The sequence below is a fragment of the Populus alba genome, chromosome 5 (assembly GCF_005239225.2).
Source record: "Populus alba chromosome 5, ASM523922v2, whole genome shotgun sequence".
NCBI classification, from domain to species: domain Eukaryota; kingdom Viridiplantae; phylum Streptophyta; class Magnoliopsida; order Malpighiales; family Salicaceae; genus Populus; species Populus alba.
In genome coordinates this window covers 20,461,278-20,482,177 of record NC_133288.1, presented here as the reverse complement: position 1 = coordinate 20,482,177, position 20,900 = coordinate 20,461,278, and the positions used below count along the sequence as shown (strand labels likewise).

Sequence of the window (20,900 nt, the reverse complement as noted above, 5' to 3'; positions counted from 1 at the left end):
TTAGTCGCGTCAAACTAAAATAACAGTTCAAAAGGTCTTTAACTTTTGATCCAACCATTGGATTCTTACTCAAATTTTTACAGGAGTTTATGGATGTCTTTTTTCCTATAATAGCCACTGCATCGCCATGTAGACTATTGGATCTTTAAATATCAAAATTATTATCGAGGCCCCTAGTTTTGGCAGTTTTGTGATTTCCCCTGTTATTTTTAGATTTCATGTTTTTTCCCCTTGTGATTTAAAATATTTATTTTTGTTTTCTAATTGAGGTAGAGTTTTTGACCTATTTAATGCCTTGTCAACCTTTCAATGAGGCAAACTTCATCATTACAATTTAGATGGAACAAACTTGTGAATTTAGGGCTTACACATGCAACACCTTTCACCCATACAAAATATGTTATTTGTTTAATTGTTGTCTCTAGCTTTTGCCCGCATCATCTAGTCTTTATAGGGAATTTCTAGTCAATTTCAAGCAAGTCACCCGAAAGGACTTTCATCTTTGTTAGTCTTGTTTTTAGATCTAATCAGGGTTAAGTTTCTCATGCACGAAAATTTATGTGTAAGAAAGAGACTTGCCATTTTCCTTGTGTGATATTAAACTCTCTCTCTCTTTCTCTAAGCATTAATAATGCCAAGTATTTATTTCTTCCATGTTTTTCTCATTGTACATCCTTCGTTTAAAAATAACTATTTTAATTTTTTCTCATAGGTTTGTTATTAGTAACGTTTGAATTTGCCATTGATATTTTATGAGTGCAAACAATTGAATATTTTCCTATTTTGTGTAATTTGTACAAAGTTGGATATACATGAAATTTATAACATTTTTTTGTCTACTTTAGCAAAATAAATTTACAAAAAAAAAAAATAATAATACAAGGAGAGATAGAGAGTGTATGATCCAGCAAGTTCAACCAATCATTAAGTTAATTTGTTTTTTTTTTTTCAAATCAGCACAATAAGTTAAAATTTATAGGAAAATAACACATTAATTTTTTTTTTTTGCAAAATAGCACCCTTTCACATTTCACATTGTCACGCTTCAATACAACAACATTTAAACATGTCATATTTTTAAAGTATGATAAGTTAACATATAACCTCACTGTGAATCCTTTATCAATTCACTTTTTTAAGCCTGAATTCATGAGTTTTTTGGTTTGTAGTTTTGAGTTGTTAAAACATGAAAATAACGAGTTGTTTACTGTCAGTACAGAAATGACGAATTAAACTTCATGAAAATATGGAGCCAAGATTTTTTTTTCGGAGAGACAAAAGAATCACTACATTCTTCACATCCATAATGCATTCTGTCTTGATTTATAGTTAAAAAATGAGCCCTGCTAATTATTATTATTATTATTTTTAATGAGGGCGATGTGTGCAAAGAAAATCCATACAACCCTACCCTTTGCTATCCCCGGTGATATGATGCAAGGGCAATGCAACAAAACAACCACCAGGGGAGAAGCATCAAAAAAGGCATGCATGTCCAAAGTCCAAACCCGCCGAAAAAGAGCATAATCATAAACGGAGACAAAAAATTTCTCCCACAAATAACCTACCATAACCGGAAACAAACAAAACGGACGCGTTTTACACCCGCCCACGAAGGCTATACCGTCATTACGCTCACCAAACCTTCCTCCACCCATTATTTTATACTTTAAACAAAAATATCAAGGCGCGAAACCATGACAAATCTCCCGCCCCTTCTCTGACCAACCCTCTCTCTCGCTACTCAACCCCGCGCCTCTCTGACCTTTATTTCTCCGCCTCTCACTTCCTCCCTCTCCCCCAGCCCCCTCGCACAATGCACTTCGAAAACCAACCACACATTCCCCCAGCCACTCCCAGCGGCTCCATCGCCTCTTTTACCTCCATGGATACCCCCCACCGTGCCAAAAAACACCGCGGCAGTTACAACTGCGGCCGTTGCGGACTCCCTAAAAAAGGTCACGTCTGCCATCTCCCTCCCAGCACCACCACCACACCAACGCAAACTCCCACTGACTCCTCCGTTTCAGTCTCCACCTCAACTTCTCGTCCACCGCCGCCGTCACGTCAGCAGCACTCGAATCTCCGCAGAGCGTTGTCATTTGATGACACTGACTTACGGTGTGAATCACCGGATATTGAAATCGATGAATCGGAGTTGGATCTGTTTGATTCAGGTTCCGGGAAGTTGCCGGTGAGCTGCATGTGGGAGATTTTGAGGAGGTTGCCGCCGGAGGGGTTGTTGGCGGCAGCTAGGGTGTGTAAGGGCTGGAGAGAGACAGCGAGGAGGTTATGGAGGGCGGCGGAGGAGCTTAGACTCACGGTTCCACCTAGGACTCAGCTTGTGTTTGTTGGATCTTTGTTGCGGAGGTGTACTGGACTCAGTAGACTGAGTCTTAGATCGGAAAGGTTAGGGTTTGTTTTCGAGAGGGTTCTCTTTCTTCAGATCTACAGTTTCATGAAGTGGATCGGTTGGGGATTATCGACATTTGGGATTTAATAACGAAAACGGGTTAAATTTACATGGTCTAAACAAAATGCGATGAAGTTTTTAAAGGATTATTAAAAAAATACACTTAAATTGTAATTTGATTTACGAAGAGAAATGCTAAAATGATAATTAACCGTTTAATCTATGATTAACAATGAATTAATATAATCAAAGCACTGCTTGTTTGAGTTTTTTAAGAACAAAAGTTTAAACGAGTGTGAGTTTCGATTTTAGCTGGCCAAATTTTAAGAAATTGAAGATGCTGTGAGTAGTTAAATCGATTCTATATCGTTGATTGTCGCAGTGATCTGGATGCGACGATGTTGGCATGCATTGCGTTTTCTTGCCCTAATTTGGAAGTGATGGAGTTTTCTACATCCGAAGCTCTAGTCAATAGGATTACCGGGTACGGGTTCTTTCATACTTTTACTCATTATTGGTTCATCTGATGTGCATGGTTTCATTTTCTTTCTATTTGGCTGAGTCTTTTACTTTTCTTTTGATTCGCTTTTTGATTTATTTATTTAGTGATGGGTATTCATAGTGAGCCAACCGACAACTGGCAGAAAATGATTTCATGCTAATCATGTTGAAATACTGCCTGCTGGCAGCGGCAATGATGTAAAAATGAAGCATTGATTAATGGATTCGGGGCTGATTTGTGATATTGATCACAGTTTTACTTGGAATGGGATAGTAGGTCCAATTTTGTACATACTACTTTATATGGTCTTCTAGTCATAGACTGTGATTAAGCATTTAGCTACTGCCTGCAGAATTTAAAGTGATGCCTAGACAATCATAGGCTTGTAAGGTTTTGTTTTTCATTTTCAGGTCTTCCTTGCACAATCAGATTGCAACGCTTTATGCCTTGCAATATGTTCCCAGTAGACTTCTCTGATTGTTTAGGAATATAATCAGTATCTTTGTTCTGTTTCCTAGTTTTTCAAATACATATTTGCTGGCTAGGGTCTGCATCGTATAATTTCTTGTTCCTCGCCCAATTAAATGTTATGTGATGAAAGACTGTTGAGAAATGACTGCTAATTGGATCAAATTTCTGTTTTTTCTATGCAGTGATGAACTGGGTTGTTTTGTTGCTAATAAACGTTGCCTAAGAAGCCTTAAGATGGAAGGGTGTTCTAATCTGGGGGGATTCGTCCTCTGTTCCTCTAGTCTTTCTACACTCTGGCTTTCAGATCTGTATTGCCTATCTAAGATGGTAATTTTTTTTTTTTATTTGTTTCATCTCACTTGGTGCGACCAGTCTTCTAGTTTGAAGCTCTTTGTTGTTTAGACCACATAAGGGCATTTGAGGGTGGTCTTCTGTTGTTTCATGCTCATATGCTGTTTGGAAGAAAATATGTTGGCATTTAAGATGCATCAATTTTTACTTATCCGTGGCTCTACTTTGTAGGTCTTTAACTGTCCCAATTTGAAAGAGATTTCCCTAGATTTTTCTCGCCAAGAAAATGAGAGTACTGATCTTATTGCTATGGTTGATGGTTTGGGAAGGAGTTGTCCTCGGCTGCAAAACATACATGTTGCATCATTTCGGCTTTCTCATGCCACAGTGCTTGCTCTCACAGCTGCAAACTTGAGGTTTGTCCAACAATCCTATTACCAGCTTATATTCTTCCACAACAGAGTATCTTAACACCATGTAATGCTCATAATAGTTGTTAACACTATGAACTTCATAGAGTTTTCTACCTTTTTACTCTTTACATGTGAAGCTCAACTTATTGGATGCCTGCATATATCTAATACAACATTTTTGTGATAAATGTTTGGTTGCTCCATGATTTTAGGGGGTTGCGAATGCTTTCACTTGTTTTTGGAACTGAAATTACCGATGCATCTGTTGCTGCCATTTCTCAAAGCTATTCAAAATTAGAATTGCTTGATCTGAGTGGGTATGTTTTGGAACAAATGCCTATTAAAAATGGTGAATTCCTTAAATAATTTTATTTTCAAGATAGCATTTTTAACACTACAAGTTGTTTTCAGGTCTAGTATCAGTGACAGTGGCATTGGAATGATATGCAATGTATTCCCTGGAACACTTTCGAGACTTCTTCTTGCACTCTGTCCCAACATCACTTCAAGTAATCTACATTAAAATCTCTCCATCTAAAAGAAACCTAGAATCTATATTTGCAACATGCTTTGGTCCTGCAAAAGGCTTTTATTAATTATCTTGTTTTTTTCACTCCTTAGGTGGAATTCAATTTGCCACAGCTCAATTGCCTCTTCTTGAACTCATGGATTGTGGAATGACAATTTGTGATCCGAGCTCTCAAAATCCAACCTGCGATGAACGTGGTGATTTTGAGTTGCAGATGACATTTAAAAATAAATTACACCTTATATACCAGAAGCTTATCATTAAACATAGCCGGTTGAAAAAGCTCAGCCTATGGGGCTGTTCTGGCTTAGATGTAAGATTTTGGTATCTGAAATATAGTGCATGGTTGCATTGATTTTCTATCTCCTGCAGTTCTCAAAATGTGAGTTTAAATGCAGGCTCTATACTTAAACTGCCCAGAACTCAACGATTTGAATCTGAACTCCTGTAAAAACTTGCATCCAGGTCTGGAATTTTGTGCCCTTCAGCTGATAATTTGTTTAAGCTTGTGTTGATTCTGCATTTTTTCTGTTAGGTACGTGTAGTTAACTTTTTTTTAATACTTGCATCCCCAGAGAGAGTGCTCCTGCAGTGCCCCAGTTTAGAAAGTGTGCATGCATCAGGATGTCACAGATTGCTGACTGGGGCTATTCAGAGTCAGGTGAATACTTAACTCTATTCGAGTTCAGATTTCTTCTTTTTTTTTTCCTTATTGTACTGTACAAGGCTTGGTTGTTTTTTAATCTCCAAATAATTGATTATGTACAAACTGTTTATGATGTTTGATAGCAATCAATCTGGCAAACCAAGCAAGAAAGCTCATGCAACCAGCTATAAATTGATTATAGTTAATAATCAGTTGGTTATCAAATAAGTCCTATTCTACATTACTGGCAGTCCCTTTTACCACTTCATCTAAAATACTTTCAATATCCTTTTAATAATAACAAAAAGCTTTTGGGAATTGGATATAATTCCTGCAGTATCATCACGGGCATGGAAAGAGTTCATGAGTTATGCATACCTATGATGCCATTTGTCTGATTATTGATGTTAGTTTTATTGTCGGAGCTGAGTTTACTGCATTGGTCATATGTAGAACCCATCAACATTGACAGCCTCCTATGTTTTTGATAAGCTCTGATGTGTCAGTGTCTTGCACAGAATACAATTGGAGTCGGTTGGCAATTTCCTATTGAGAATGTTTGGTATTTTTTGAAAAGCAATGTTTTTGTTAAACCTTTAGTATAGAGTCACATCATAGTTTGATTTTCGTACAACTTTCAGGGCTTTAGTTGAATCATTTAAGTTTCAGCTATTGTGTTCGTACTCTCTCATAATTGTTGAACATGCCTGCCTGCAGGTCAGCAACAATCTTGATGCAATGGAAAACCAATCCCCCCATAAACGTTTGGCTGATGGCTCAAAGAGGGTTAGGGTCCCGCTATTCCTGAGTCAGCAGGTAGGTTGGCGACCTTGTTTCATCAAACTATATCGTTCAACTGTCCAAGAAAACTTGTAAACCATTTTATGTAGTATATCAACATTACATATTATGCTGCAACCATGCATCAACATTATGCTTTTCTTAGATTCTATTATAGGAAAAAGTGGTTGTATGAACTGTAAATTTCTTTTGGTTCTTGAGAAAATAATGTTTAGCAAGCTCGTATGCTAATGTTGCTTCTACCTTACAGCCATATGATGATGATAAGAAGCGGAGAAGAATTGGGAGTCGTCCATGTAAGGTGCTTGTGGACTGATCAACATGCCCATCATACATGTTTCATACTGTACACATCGTGTAATCCTCACGCATGCTGTAATCTCTCTATTGTTATCCATTTCATTTGGCCATGTGCCCTGTGCATGCAAAATGTTTGCAGTCGTCCAGAATCATGGTTAGGGCCATCTGCCTTGTATATTTCCATTACCTTGATATCAGTCAATTGTTTCAAATTAAACTCAATACCGGGAAAGACCGATGACGACTCCAGAGTTCTTTCAGCCTTTCCCTAATTTAATAAAAGATCATGTTTCCATTGTTCTTGTCTAAGCTCTACTTTCTGTTGTCCTAGATGCTTTCCTTTTTCGCTATTTGAACAGATGATTAATAAATTCTGTCATGGTAGGTGATGCTTCTGTCGACATGATTGTTTGAGATGCCTTGTAAAATGTCCCTCTGTGCTCTAATGATCTTCAGAAATTTGGAATTAAATCAATCTTGCACCCTAAAAGGGTTTGCACAATGGAATCATCTTAATACTTGTTTCATTCAAATTAAAAATCATTATGAAAAAACTGTATCATCAATTAAAAAAATCTTTTTTCTAGATTTATAATGAAAATTAATTTTGTTATAGTACGAACAAATGTAATTTCTTATCTTATTACAAAATGCGTATATATAAAACAAATAGTATCATTCATGTATTTTCTTCATTAAAAAAAAGAAATTAGTTTTTTAATTTTGTAAATAGAGAAGTATTGCATTTGAATAAGTTCCAGTTTTTTCGTAACTCTAATTTTCAAAAAAATCAGAACATTACCCTGTTTCTTTACAACTCAAAATCCTTGGTATTCTGATAGTTTGCTGCCTCATTTTAATGAATGAGCTCTCGTGGAGTATTGTTCTAGCCGATGCCTTGCTGACCTTTTCTCAAGGGGGAAAGACATCTAAAATAAAAATGGTAAAAAGAAAAAACTTGTATGTGTTATCAAGTATGCTAACGCTTCGCAAAACGAGGCGTACGTGTAGAAACCTGAAGGCGAACGTGTGAGCAGCCTCCTTGTGCTTAAGCGTGTTGTTCTTCCCACCTCCCATGATCTCTGCTCTTTTAGACAAGTCGTCCACCTTTAACATGCTACTCGACATCTCTCTGACCTGTCAACACCGTGGGTGGATTTTCACCGTAAAACTGGGATTTCAAATCTAGCGGAGGTCTAGGGATCCAGTTGAGATTGCCACTGCCAACCTCCGATCATTTGACTAGTGGTCTAGAATTAGAAGCTGTTGTTTTGATATTAATTGATATTAATAGTGTTTGAAAGCGTTGTAATGTTGCTTTCAGAATGTTTTTTTTTTATTGGCTAGAAATAATATCAAAATAATATATATTTTTTAAAAATTATTTTTAATATAATATATTAAAGCTATTCAAAAACACTAAAATAAATTAAAATTAAAATTTTAATAAAAAAAAAAGCAAGTTAAAATTCATTACCAACACCCCGTAGTTAATACAACCTCCATGGGTACTAGAATGGACTAGGTCCTCGTAAGCCCATGTAATCTAGACTCAGTTCTTGATATTTTGTGCTCTGTTATTTTTTTATTTTAAAAAAAACTCCTTTATCACCTCTCTCAAGAATTTGAATAATAATCTAATACCTAAACCTTAAAAAATAAACTACTATGAATCAGATTTCTATTTTTCCCCTTAAAATTTGTATTAAAAGCTTGACCAGTCATATTAAATCTTATCATTTTCCCATTTTTTTCTATTTTATTTTTGAAAAGTTAGGAATTTTTTTCAAAGCAAGAACGATACCGAGCAAGCTGCTGCTGTTATTCCATCCATGTGTTCTCTATACAATTTTAAATTAGCTTTGCACTAATAAAAAAACGCTCATTTGTGATCTCCATAACTTCGGTTGCAAATTCACTGCCACCTAAACAGATATTCGTGCATGGAGATTAATTCACGAAAACGTCCCTACCCTAAATCTCTCGAGCAATATGAAACTAACATGGGTGATGTTGATGATTGATGAAGCAATATTGTCCTGAAATGCATCCAAATCCCAAATTAGTCTCCTAACTAATTATATCTCTCATTGATGTACGGACGGATCAATCTTCTTATTGGGCTCTACAAAAAGGATCAGATCATTGATATTATTAAAAGAAATTTAATGTTAGGTCGATATTTCGGGATGCGTTAGACGCTTATTCCTACAGCAAAACATACTGTTCTCCTTCATCTCTCCATTGAACGAGCAGCTAGCTTTAAGGATTCGGATATTTCGCGATATGTTCTCCGCTTTGTGCAAAGCTACTGCACTGGTTCGAGAATTATCTTTTAAGAGTTGTTAAAATTGCCATTGTCGACGAAGCTGCGTGGATTTCAGCAAAAATTGTCAGATCCCACATATGAGAGGAAGAGAGAGATCAAGGAATTGATTTCCGAATCATCATTGTTCCTAAAATAAGAGCACTACTAATATCATATTACAAGTGCCAGAAAGCATCGGCCGTGTATGATGTCGATCACAAAATTCGAATCAATGATCGATGAAATCGACATATATATATATATACATATATATATAATATAGGGCTGGGACCATAGTCATGACTGGTTAAAATGTTCTCATAAATTTTTATGTTCAAGGGATCCACTTGTTTCCTCTACTTCCACCAATCCTCTTTGATTCTCATCAAAGCCCGTAGGGTACTCAACTATGTTACTGGCTATAGCTAGCTTTTTTTTTTTTGGCAAATCGAGGTTTAAATGCTCGAGCTAAATGAAATTAAATGAGGTATAAAGACTTGTTAGATTATAATTAATATGAAATAGTATATAAATCCAAAAGAGGGCTATTAACAATCCATTATTCTTCCCTGTTAAGTGGGTTGCGAGATAAATCGAAGTTCGCCGACCAGTGCAGCGTTAGCCTCTCGGAAAGAGTGTCGAACCTCAGCCTCTCAATTTCTACTAAAAAATATACGTGCTCTAGTTATTGTCCATTTTCTCAGCCTGTTTATAAAGAGATTCATTACCGAAAAAGAGTTGGACTTTAGAATAAAATGAAATATTTTAGCTAGTTAGTTAGCTCGGAAGAGGAAATTGCTTTCATACTGTATGGAAGCCCAAAATAATAAATCAAGAAACTTGTACAAATGGACATGGATAATTAAATGCTCCATGAACATGCACATGTTCTTGTTCCCTTCCTACAATAACTTCCATATGGGAACATTTCCTTCACTCACACCTATTCCTGCCCCTTGAGAATTACGTCTAACACTAAAAATAACATTTATACGTTTGTATGACTTATGAATTTTGTAATAATTAATTAATGAATTTGAACACACGATATTGACTTCAAAAAAAATAAAATACATAGCTATAATAATGAATAATTAAGCACGCCATTCAACTGAACAAGCAAGATACACATGACGGAGTCTTTTGGAACATATTTAAGAATTATTATCGTTCTTGTCCATGATAAATATTAAGGATCAAGTAGCATCTCACAAAATTAACATTATCTAACAAACCACGTACAATTAATATTAATGCAGAAACACCCTCAACGAAGAGCCTGCTCAATCCATCCAGCGCGCTTTTACCATCTTAATTTTTTGGTCCCTGCATGCGACCCTCGAGATCGAAGGAGCAGGCTGTGGTGCTCACTACTTGAAGCTTCTGCTCTTGCATTTCTCCATGGCTCTCGGTGCTGAAATGAGAAAAGGCAAAACAAAACTTGTATTAGGAGGTAAACGAAAAGAATCATTTTGGTGTTATTTTTATGCTGTATACTCATTACCAAGTCCAGTCGCCTCCGTTCCTTTCATTATTCGCAGCCGCTTGCATGATTCAACAAACATGCTGGAATTAAGATAAACACAATGTTAGCTCTAATAAATATAGTTAATGAGAACAGGATGGTTTTTTCTGAGGTTTAGTACTGCTGCAATTGACTTATAGCACACTCTCTAAGAAACAATTCTTAGTTCTTAACGCTAAGGTTTTGTCGAGGGATCAATGAAGAACTTACTCCCATGGGACATCACCGACGAGCATCCAGTCACCGTCCTTATCTTCATAAGTTGGAACATAGTCGGTGCCATTAAGAAGATCTATGAGCTTGCTTTCATTCAGGAAATCTTTCATTCCATGGGATCCACAGTTGCCTTCAATGCAAAGCGATTTATGCAACAGATTATTGCATGCATATATAAGAATTGACACAGCTTCTATTTGCTAGACGTTAGATTTTGATGTTACCTATGGTGAAGGAACTGAACATTTTGCCCAAGGCATCAGAGAGCTCGTGGTAGGTCTTGTACATCTTCAAGTCCACTTTACGGAGGTAAGGTGCGCCATCCATGCTAACCTTCACAAAGGTTGCGTTGCCCCCAGGAACCTTGTCAGCACTCTCCTGATCGATGCTGCTTTTTTGGACAGCTAACATGTTCTTTCGGAAAGATCTGACTGGAGGCCAACCCACAACCTGTGCCCTAAAATTTTGTTTGGATGTACATATCATGATGAGTTAAGCATACCTTCGCTTCAAATCACCAACAGGATATAAGTAGAAGGGTTTAGACTTTAGAGGATTATCGAGGCTATGGAAAATGAAGAACGATGCAGCAAGCTGGTCATTAAACCAAAAATTAAACAATATTGGAACAAGGTATCTATGTGCAAAACACGAGTTAATTAGGGAAAAACTTGGAGTGTGATTCATGCTAGGATCTGGGTGTTAATTGTATTTTCCTCATGCAAGTGAATTCATGGAGTTCTATAGATACTGACAATGATTTTCTTATTTCCGGCACAGTTATTATTATCATTGTTTTCCGATTCATGAGATCAAGCTACGTGGCTTGTTTTCTCTTACTTTTGGATTAAAATTAAACTATCATAACAAATCCAAGATGAATAAACATGATTAATTTTAAAAATGTGAAAAATAACAAATTATTTAACTATTCATATTTAAGGATTAATCTCATTTTGCCCTTTTAAAGTATATAATAATTACTCAAAGTTTGTTATCTATCAATTACCCTCTGAATATTTTATGTATTTATCAATAAGATCTTTTTTTTAACATAAAGTAAAATGAAAAATAACCAACTCAGAAGATAATTGATAATAAATAAACTTTTTAAAAAATATAATAAACTCGTATACTTCACGGGGTTAAAATAAAATTAACCATTAATTATATTAAAAATAAAACTAATTATGTTAATTCTCTTCCAAAAATGAAAGTGGCCGGAGTATCCAAATTAATAGTTTTCTTCTATTGCCATCACAAATTACAAGAGGATATATATCAGTAAAATTGATGTATTTTTTTTTGTTGAAAATTTCTAAAAGTTTGAAAAATCTAACACTCATAATGCTTTTTTCTTGGTAATTTACGTGATAAGAATAAAAAAGAGAGAATAAAAAACAACAAGTTTTTTCTTCTCAGAATAGAATTTATTTACCCATCGATCAATCATCCATTCATGCCACAGTACCTTGGAAAGTTTGCGATACAGACACTTTCTTTTTACTTATCATGTATATATGTTCAGCTGCTTTTTTCTTTCTTTCTTTCTCCTGTATATATGTTCAGTAATTCCAAAAAAATGTTATCGTAATTAAAAAATATTTCAGATAAATATACTTGAACTGCCTTAGCAATCTAGCAAAAGCAATTTAAGAACTCATGATAATATAATATTTTTGCGAGCACTTCTCCTTGAGCTGCACCTCGTAATACACAGGAAATAATGTTAGTAATAATTAAGCTTTTCCACTTGCAACAAGTCTAGAATTATATGTCTTCATTATGGATCTTTCAGAATCACCGAGCACCTTTTATTTATTTATTCACTCATTTATTTATATAGTTTTTCTTTATTTTCACTGTTTACACAATACTTATATATATATATATATATATATTTATATTTATTTATTTATTTATTTATATTTACATTGTACTCCGTGGGTTAGTGTCCACTTGTCATTGAATTTGCAACCATGCGTTTTTCAAAATTGTGTTTGATCCGGAAATATTTAAAATTAATTTTTTTAGTGTTTTTAAAATTATTTTAATGTATTAATATTAAAAATAAAAAAATATTTTAATATATTTTTAATATTTTTATTTTTTATTAAAAATATATATATTTACATGTTACTTCGTGGTTTATTGTTTATTTTACTTTGAGTTTGCAAAATAGTATTTGAGTGTGTTTTAAAATTATGTTTATCCTAAAAATACATTAAATTAAATTTTTTATTGTTTTTCAATAATTTTAATATATTAATATAAAAATTAAATAAATAATTCAAAAACAAGTTATTGTAATTTATTTTGAAGTGAAAATTATTTTTAAAAAAACACAAAAAATACATACACTTGTTTTTCTTTATCAAACATAATCATGGACTAGCTATAATTATGCACTAACATTAAAGCAGAAAGGTTAGAAGAAAAAAATAGATTAGATCACAAAAGAAAATAACAAAAAAAAAAAAAACACATGCAACTTACTTAGCTGGAGGTTTTGCTGGATCAGTGGCCAGAAGGTTCTTCTCCCTTCGAGTCTTCTCATGATTTGGATCAATAGCCCCCTCCTTGGAAGAAAGATTGAGCTTCAAGTCCACAGTCTCAGAGAATCCTCTCTTCCTTGCGAACTCTCCTCCTTCAGTACCCCCTCCACCATTCCCTGGTAACCCTAGCCTTAGCTCTGTCTCCTCAAACCGCATCTTTGTTCCCTTCTCTACTTCCATGATGAGATTACGTTTTACCTCAATAATTTCCTCTGAGAAACTGATCACTCCCTCTCTCTACCTCTCTCTCTCTCTCTCTCTCTAAAACCTACTTTCTTTATTCTTTCTCTATGCTTATAATTGGCATGTAGTTGTGTGAGAGCTTGGGTTTGTTTCTTGGAAGGTATGGGAAATTAAGTGAAGGGTAAACTTTTTATGCAAGAAGGTTGTAATAATATATATGGGACTTTGGGGAAGAGTTTCATAGGTATTAATGCACGGATTGGGGCAGGCATTTGTTTGAGTTATGGTTAATGGGAGTTCGACATGTGGAGAGTTTGTCTGAACTGGTTTTTTAAACGTTTGCTGGGCCAGGTGACGACATGGTGATGTTTTAGCTTCCGATAATTGTCCGTGGCGCTGGTTGGCAGCTATTTGCCATTTCGACTAGGCATTGGACCACCTATTTTTATACCTCTTTCTACTGCCCTTCCGTGCTTGTCTACAGGAGAAGCGATGGATCTCCGCAAATGTAAAATGAATGAGCCACCCGGAACCATTTCGTGGTGCTTAAATTTAATCTTCTATTTGTAGGAAAATAACATTTTCATTGCATTTCTTGATGATAAAAAAAAATTTAAAAGCTTAAACTGTGAGAGAAGATTATAAAATATAATTTATATTATTTTAATATATCATTTTTAAATAAAAAAAATTTAATCTTAAAATTTACACAATTTAAATTACCTTGTATTTAATTATGACACAACAGAGACACTAATGAACCGTAAAAGTCACCACGTGGTACTTAGGAGTTAAAAAAAGAGAGTAAAACTCCAATCTCAAACTTGCAACATTCAAGAAACAATGGAAAATCAAGAGGAAATTTCTTCAGAATCAATGGAATCAGATATTAAGCATGGAAATTCCAGGTTTGCTCAACATAATCATTCCCTACATAATTTATGGAGAACATTTGACCAATTCTTGATGTTGTTGGGAAATCAGGTGGTGTTTTAGCTATATGGAATGACGATAATTTCAAAGTTGATTCCAAAGAAATATAGGGGACAGTGGATTGCTATGTTTGGTGTGCATGCCTCTACCAAGCTCTCTTGTGTTATCGCGCGCGGGAGTCTATGCATCTACTTCGGTTTCAGAACGTCAAACCTTATGGAATGAGCTCACTCTCTTAAAATCATCCTTTGAAGCGCCCATGTTCCTAGCAGGCGATTTTAATGAGACTTCACCCAGGTGAGAGGAGTAGCGGGAACTTGAATGTTTCTCGCTCAAAGGCAATATTTACGTCATTTCTTTCAAATTATGACCTGATTGAATATCCTCTTGCTAACCATCATTATACTTGGTTTCTGGGCAGATCAATGAGCAGAATAGATCGAGATTTTGCACCTTCTTCTTCTTCTAGTATTTAACAGTACCCTTCATTGACTATGGTATTTGTTCAAGGGAATCTGATTGGATAGGAAGGATTTGATACTTCAAGATAAACTTCTAAACTGTTAGTTGATTTCCAATTTATTTTACTGGTTGAAAACTAACAATCTCAATTTCAATTTTACATGCATGCATTTGTGTAGAGATTCAAAGGGCATTCTAATGTGGCCTCACTAGATGATATTTATATTTATATTTTTTCATTTACTTTGTACCGAACTCTTTTTTTTTTCCTTCTATTTTGGATGTAGGTGCAAAAACAGAAAGATGTGCAATTATTGGAGAGGCAATAGTCCTTCAACTGCGTGTTCATAGTCAGGCACATAGTTAATTACTTGTGTGATGGCCGCGTGCTTGTCTGGCCGTGTGATCGATGGTGGTCTGAAGTTTCATGCACACATGCAGGCCATGTTGACGATCACTTGCAGAGGGCGGAAAATGGACGAGCAACAATAAGATATATATAGCACTTGTAATTGCCAAGAACGTGCCAAGCACATTACGCCAGGAGAATGGGAAAGTGAATTTGGTAAATGTAATTTCTAGCTACTACAGAAATGGTCTCGATCAAGGAACAAGAAAAGAAAAAATCAATTAAAGCAGGAAGAACAAACAAAATAAATAAAAAAATGAGAGAGTTGGAGCTCGGGTTGGTTGAGAGAATTAGAAGGTACGTGGGACCTGAACATGTAAAGAAAAGCATGTGCTTAGATGCATTGGAGGGAGCCATGTGAACTTGTTTGGGCTTGTGTCGACCAAGTGTCAAACCCTATCCCATGTGCGCCGCTGCTGGGCATCCCACTTACCACTTCTTTAATTTGTTTATTTATATTATACTATCATGTTTTTATGCCTATGTATTATCAACCGACTATATAGATTTTCTGCAATTAACTAATCAATTCTCTACGTTCCTCAAAGGAAAAGCAGACAGTGGATCCTATTTTATTTCGAACTGCCTTTAAGATCAACATCTTCGATCGATGAAGATCTGTGTATGGTTCCTATACAGTAGTAAGATTACTTCTGTAATATCTTGACACTTGTTTCCCTACAGGAAATCATAGAGAAAGGCGCAATTTTCAGCCATCATCAATCACCAAACGGTCTGTGTCTGTGATCATAATAATTATAACCCTGCTAGCTGCCGCATGTTCATCAGTTTTTTTTCCTTCTTGTATTTCTCTAGCTAGGGAGACTGAATAATGATTCAATGATTATTGATCAGAGATATTGTTACTTCATCTAATAGCTTAAGCTATTGAGTTGAGATAATTTTTTAATAAAATATTAAAACCTTGATGATCTAGTAGTTATAATTTCGAATCTCATCATCTCTATTTATTTGATAAAAAATAATTAAGCACAATGTAATATGAGCATATACAAGTTTCAAGCATAAAGGACTTTCACTTGAGAGGGTGTGTTAGAGAATAATATAAATCATATTTTAAGACCTTACCTAACAGTTTACACTATTGAGTAGAGAGAGTTTTTGATAACTTGTTAGGTTATAATCAGTGAATTGTGGTTACATAAGGGACCAAATTAAGTATGGTTCAAATGGTCTCAAGGCTATAGGTATGATCATGTGCAGAGAATCCAAAAGAAAATATTAACTGGTTATAATACTAATATGCATGGTGGACTACTCTTGGAGCTCTAAACCAGCTCCTATGGTCGAAAAATTCATCTTTAGAAACTAAACGCCACTTCGAGAGCGGATCCAGATCAAGCGTGAGTCCTGCTACTGTGCTACATATATGCACGTACAAATTACTGGAACTAATTAATCCCATTAGAGCATTATTGGTGAGCATCTATGAAATATTAGCCTGCCCTTCCCTTAATACCGCTAAAAGTAGCATAGGTTATTGTGATGGTGGCGTTTCTTTAAGCTTAATCACCCTATAAACAATTAAATACCAAGTTGAATAATTGCACCCTTTTGCATTAATTGACACGCTTCAGTACTTGATGCATTCCGAATCTAAACTTTGGGAGATTTATTCCAGATTTTAATTAGAAGGCTGCATACATTCCAAATTAACCTTATGCATTGACACAATAATTCTTGGGAGGTCATGGTTCCAGGTGCCAGGGCCATTTGGCTACAAGAGCAAGGGCCGTATATATGAATCAAGAATATCTGAAGTATATATTAATTAAGAATGTAGGAATTTCTCGCAATCTTCATGTATAAATTAAAAATGTAGCTTGCGTTTCCTTTTTCTCTTTGTGGGAAACACTGGAAAATCCCATCTACTTATTGATAATTTTTTTTCCGTGTTTCTAAATTATCTTCAAAACGTTCCCACCATCGCCCTTTTACGTGAAAACGAGCTCCTTGCATCACCTAGTAGTAAGCTTCAAGCTCCAATTTGCAGTTTTCATGTTCATCGATATGCAGCCACACACATGTAATATCAAATATTATAGCAATTAACAGTATTTTTTTAAAACAAATTATAAAACTAAATTTTCAACAGCTTCATATTAAAAAATTAAAATCAACAAAAATAATTCTGAAAAAAAAACAAAGAAAGAAGAAAAAAATAATTTAAAAAAAAAAACATGTAGAGAAAGTGAAAGTGAATTCTCAACCAGCTCAATATTTAAAAAAAATGAAAAAGATAATTTAAAAAAAAACATGTAAAGAAACACTATAACAAAAAAAAAAAAACAATATAAGGAAACATTGTAACAATTCACAGTGTTTTTAAAAAAAAAAAACTACAAAGAAAAATCAACAAAGACCATTTTAAAAACAAAAAGAAAAAAATTCATAAAAAAAAAAAGTTATGTAGAAAAACATTGTAATAATCCATAATTTTTTAAAGAAAAAAACTACATAACTAAACTTTTAACCAGTTCAATATTAAAAAAAAAATCAACAAAATTAATTTTGAAAAAAAATACAAAAATTAAAAAGAACAAAAAAAAGATAAAAAAACATGTAAAGCCCAAAAAAAAGAAAAAAAGAAAAAAAAACAAATAAAAAAAACAAGAAAAAAAAAAGAAGAAAAAGAATAAGCATGTGGCGTGGGGAAAGCTACAGGACTTTCCCCACACCTTTTACAACAGTAGTAGTTAATATTTATTGATAATTGCTGCACAGCAAACCTAACTTGCTATGTAAGTACACGCATGAACGCGTCCTCTTATAAATTCGCCTTCAACGAGAACAAATTCTCTCGGGCTGTAGGGACATATAAATGCATGCCTTCCAAGTATTTACATCTTAATTCTACCTTATAAACATTCGATCATAATTCATATCTTCTGAAAATTCCTTTGGGATTGCTCACGGGGGAGGAGAAACTTTGTGGCCAACACTACCATTTGTTCTATACACGAATACAGGCTTTGCGTCGACGGAGACTGGTTCCTTGATTACAGAAAAAAAACTTAATGGTGATTTATTTAGTCACATAGATACTAAGCATGACTTAACTGGGCCTCGTGATGCCGGAAATCGTGTCTCGCTGTTTGATATCAATATGGACCAGACCCTGGCTATTTCATACGAAAGAGGCCGAAACACCACTCACTTATACGGTAACTGTCAGTGTTAGGTTTGGGCCTCTATCGTCTTCAATGTTGGACAATTATTAGCTGTCCTTAATGGGGTCCAGAGTGGAACGAGCTCAGCCTCACGTGTGGTTCAACAACGCTAGTGGATAAACTCTTTCCTTCCGAGAAAAAAACGAGAGATTTTGGATATATGACTCGATAACTTTCCATTTAAAACGTTCTTAACTCGTCATGATCATTCAACAAGATTAATAAATATATATTTTTTTAAAAGATTTGCAGCCACACAATGATTTGAACTCGATCGGAGCTCTCTCTCTCTCTCTCTCTCTCTCTGTGTTTTAAGATTTGCAATATAATAGTGCTTTTTCTTTATATAGTTTTTCAAGAATTAATGAAGTGGATATGCACAGCAATGAAACGAAAGAGAGCATTTGTTGTGAAATTAAATTATCAGAAAAGAGAAAAAAGCCAGTGGTCAAAGTGTTTTGGGCAGTGCAAGAGCAGGTAAGAGAGGGAAAGACGGGGAAAGACAATGGCAGTACAGCAACCTCAGAGCACGCCATAAAGAAAGAAGGGTAAATAAAGAAGACGACAGAGGCTAGAAGGTTTGCTAGGCTTAAACAGGAGAAAAGAAAGGCACCCATAGGAGCTTCTGTTCACTGATGGAGGGTACAGCGGTCCACAGAAATTAGCGAGATGAGCTACAGGAAAAAGGCCACGCATTTTACTCTGAATCTGTGACATGTAACATGTAACATGTAATATCCCCCTCGACGAGGCATGTCATATGGACATGTCGAGCGACATGGTGTGCGGGCGTGCGAGGCATTCGGACCAGACAAGGGAAACAAGCGGGCAAGAAGGGGCGGGTGGTGGCTCTTGCCTTTCTGGTGTTTGGGCCTTAGTTTCTTGTAGGCCCAATAGTCCAAACCCCAAGCATTTGCTACCACGTGCGGCTTCAGGCCCACATCTCACAATCACCATTTAATACGTCACACGTGTGCCTGATCGATTTGAGATCTGATATCCTTAGTATTCCTTGCCCATTTATTGCCCTTAAAGCTACCGGCAAGCTGGGGAGCCAAGGGAACTCCTTGCTATTTGGATTTTGGAGAGAAAAACCGATCCTCGGTTAAATAAATTATATTAAATTAATGTATCCATTAATAAATTATTATTTAGAATATGGAGAATAACAAATGATTGATCAATCTTGAAAAATATCATTACCACGTCAGTTTGTATCAAAATCTTGTATGATTTATTTGTTTCTACAATGTTAATTACTCAAGCAATGATTGAGTCACAAATATAACATGACTTATGTTTCATTTTTAATAAAATATATTTATTGTAGCCAACGACTACTAACTACAGTGATGATTAATTAGCCCTTTAAGTAATTAATGAGATTAATTTTTAGTAAGATGAATTTTGTATAATTTAGAATGGTTTAATTTTATCCCACCCCCTACAGAAAAATTGACTTTATTAATAATATTTTCTTGAGAATTATACTGAACGCTATTTTGTAGATATGTTTGAAAATCGCTTCTTACACTTGCTATCTTTTTATATATATATGCGTTATAAAATATTAATAGATTTATATATAGTGTCGGTAAAAATATATCATTTCCTATTATATTTACTATCTTTGTTGTAATTGTCCTATAGTTAAATAAATGGCTCTAATGAAGAGAGTTACGTACTTGGAATGCTATTATATATATATATATACAAAACAAAGTGTTTATCGCAATTAAATAAATGCTATGATCTAATTTTTTTTTTTATTAATATAGATATTAAATTTTTTTATATATATCTTAACTAATTTTTATAAATTCTAAAATTAATAATTATATAAACTTTTAAGTAATTCAAATTTATGAGATCACATGATACAAATCTTCGTTATGAGAAAGGTGGTAGACCCTTTTTGTGACTGGCAGGCAAGGCTCATTCAACGAGTGAATAATTGGGCTTCAAATGGATTGCCAGCCGTTTTCTTCAAAGATTGGTTGGTTCCATTACCGGGACCCCTTAATTTGTCTTCTTCTCATCTATCTTGCATGATTACTCTCCTCTCTGAGGTGGTTTTTCGTTGCGTGTGGCTATGTATTGGCACCGGCAAATAAGAATTAGGGTGGCCGATTTCCCATCACACAGAACTGCCAGCTACTTTTTACTTGAGTGCCAGAATGAAGCTAGCTGCTTCATATCCCAGGCTGCTACCCCCAAGATTGGAAGCAATGCTCGAGATTAAAGCAAAAGGCACCGATTAATTAAGTTTAATTTGAAGCAAATATGGACTAGAAAAACGCCACCTATCTAGGTAGAAATATCATCATCTCTAGAAGAAAATATCAGATAAAAAACTTTTCCTGGGAGGTTTTTTCTCCCTTATTACAAGTTCATTTTGGATTAGGGAAAGGAGCAATATCGAAAACATTGCCCATGAAAAGATGGAGGGCAAAGGATAATTAATGATAAGAGCGAAGATATGATAATCAGTGAAGCTCTCCACTATATCGAAAGGAACATTAATAATTTGGTTGAAGAAATTGAAGTCTGTACAGTCGGAGCATTATGCAGGGATATGAATATCTTGCCACCAGAATACTTAATTTCAAACCTGCCAAGACAGCAGAGGCTGTATGTGTTTACACCTGTGAAGCTCTAAGTATCATGGCCAAAACAAAAAATTGTGGATGAGAATTACAAAAGTAACAATCAGATAGCACTATCGCATTTTTATCATACAGAGAAGCAGCAG

General features: G+C 35.0%; 2 protein-coding genes across 2 annotated transcripts; one reads left to right on the top strand and one right to left on the bottom strand.

The window, feature by feature from the left end:
• The first annotated feature begins 1,522 nt into the window (after positions 1–1,522).
• Positions 1,523–6,668, top strand: LOC118062240 (F-box/LRR-repeat protein 17). The gene is made up of 11 exons (XM_035075977.2): positions 1,523–2,409; positions 2,796–2,897; positions 3,569–3,713; positions 3,909–4,093; positions 4,303–4,407; positions 4,502–4,599; positions 4,712–4,932; positions 5,018–5,084; positions 5,195–5,280; positions 5,983–6,081; positions 6,317–6,668. Exons 1-11 carry the CDS (start codon positions 1,817–1,819, stop codon positions 6,380–6,382), a joined length of 1,767 nt encoding a protein of 588 aa, XP_034931868.1. The 5' UTR covers positions 1,523–1,816; the 3' UTR covers positions 6,383–6,668.
• A 3,093-nt stretch (positions 6,669–9,761) lies between these two features.
• On the bottom strand, positions 9,762–13,369 carry LOC118062231 (auxin-induced protein AUX28). The gene is made up of 5 exons (XM_035075965.2): positions 12,912–13,369; positions 10,640–10,872; positions 10,410–10,545; positions 10,179–10,240; positions 9,762–10,088 (listed from the first exon to the last, which is right to left on the bottom strand). The coding sequence occupies exons 1-5, from the start codon at positions 13,148–13,150 to the stop codon at positions 10,045–10,047; spliced, it is 714 nt and encodes a 237-aa protein (XP_034931856.1). The 5' UTR covers positions 13,151–13,369; the 3' UTR covers positions 9,762–10,044.
• Between the last annotated feature and the right edge of the window lie 7,531 nt (positions 13,370–20,900).

What these genes read in the sequence shown, in the direction of transcription:
- LOC118062240 (XM_035075977.2), top strand. Translation starts at nt 1,817, where the DNA reads ATGCACTTCGAAAACCAACCACACATTCCCCCAGCCACTCCCAGCGGC. An exon ending in CTCACAGCTGCAAACTTGAG is followed by an intron (nt 4,094 to 4,302) that starts GTTTGTCCAACA and finishes CCATGATTTTAG; the next exon opens with GGGGTTGCGAATGCTTTCAC. An exon ending in GGGGCTGTTCTGGCTTAGAT is followed by an intron (nt 4,933 to 5,017) that starts GTAAGATTTTGG and finishes GTTTAAATGCAG; the next exon opens with GCTCTATACTTAAACTGCCC.
- LOC118062231 (XM_035075965.2), bottom strand. Translation starts at nt 13,150, where the DNA reads ATGGAAGTAGAGAAGGGAACAAAGATGCGGTTTGAGGAGACAGAGCTA. An exon ending in CCAGCAAAACCTCCAGCTAA is followed by an intron (nt 10,873 to 12,911) that starts GTAAGTTGCATG and finishes ACAAAATTTTAG; the next exon opens with GGCACAGGTTGTGGGTTGGC. An exon ending in GTTCAGTTCCTTCACCATAG is followed by an intron (nt 10,546 to 10,639) that starts GTAACATCAAAA and finishes TTTGCATTGAAG; the next exon opens with GCAACTGTGGATCCCATGGA.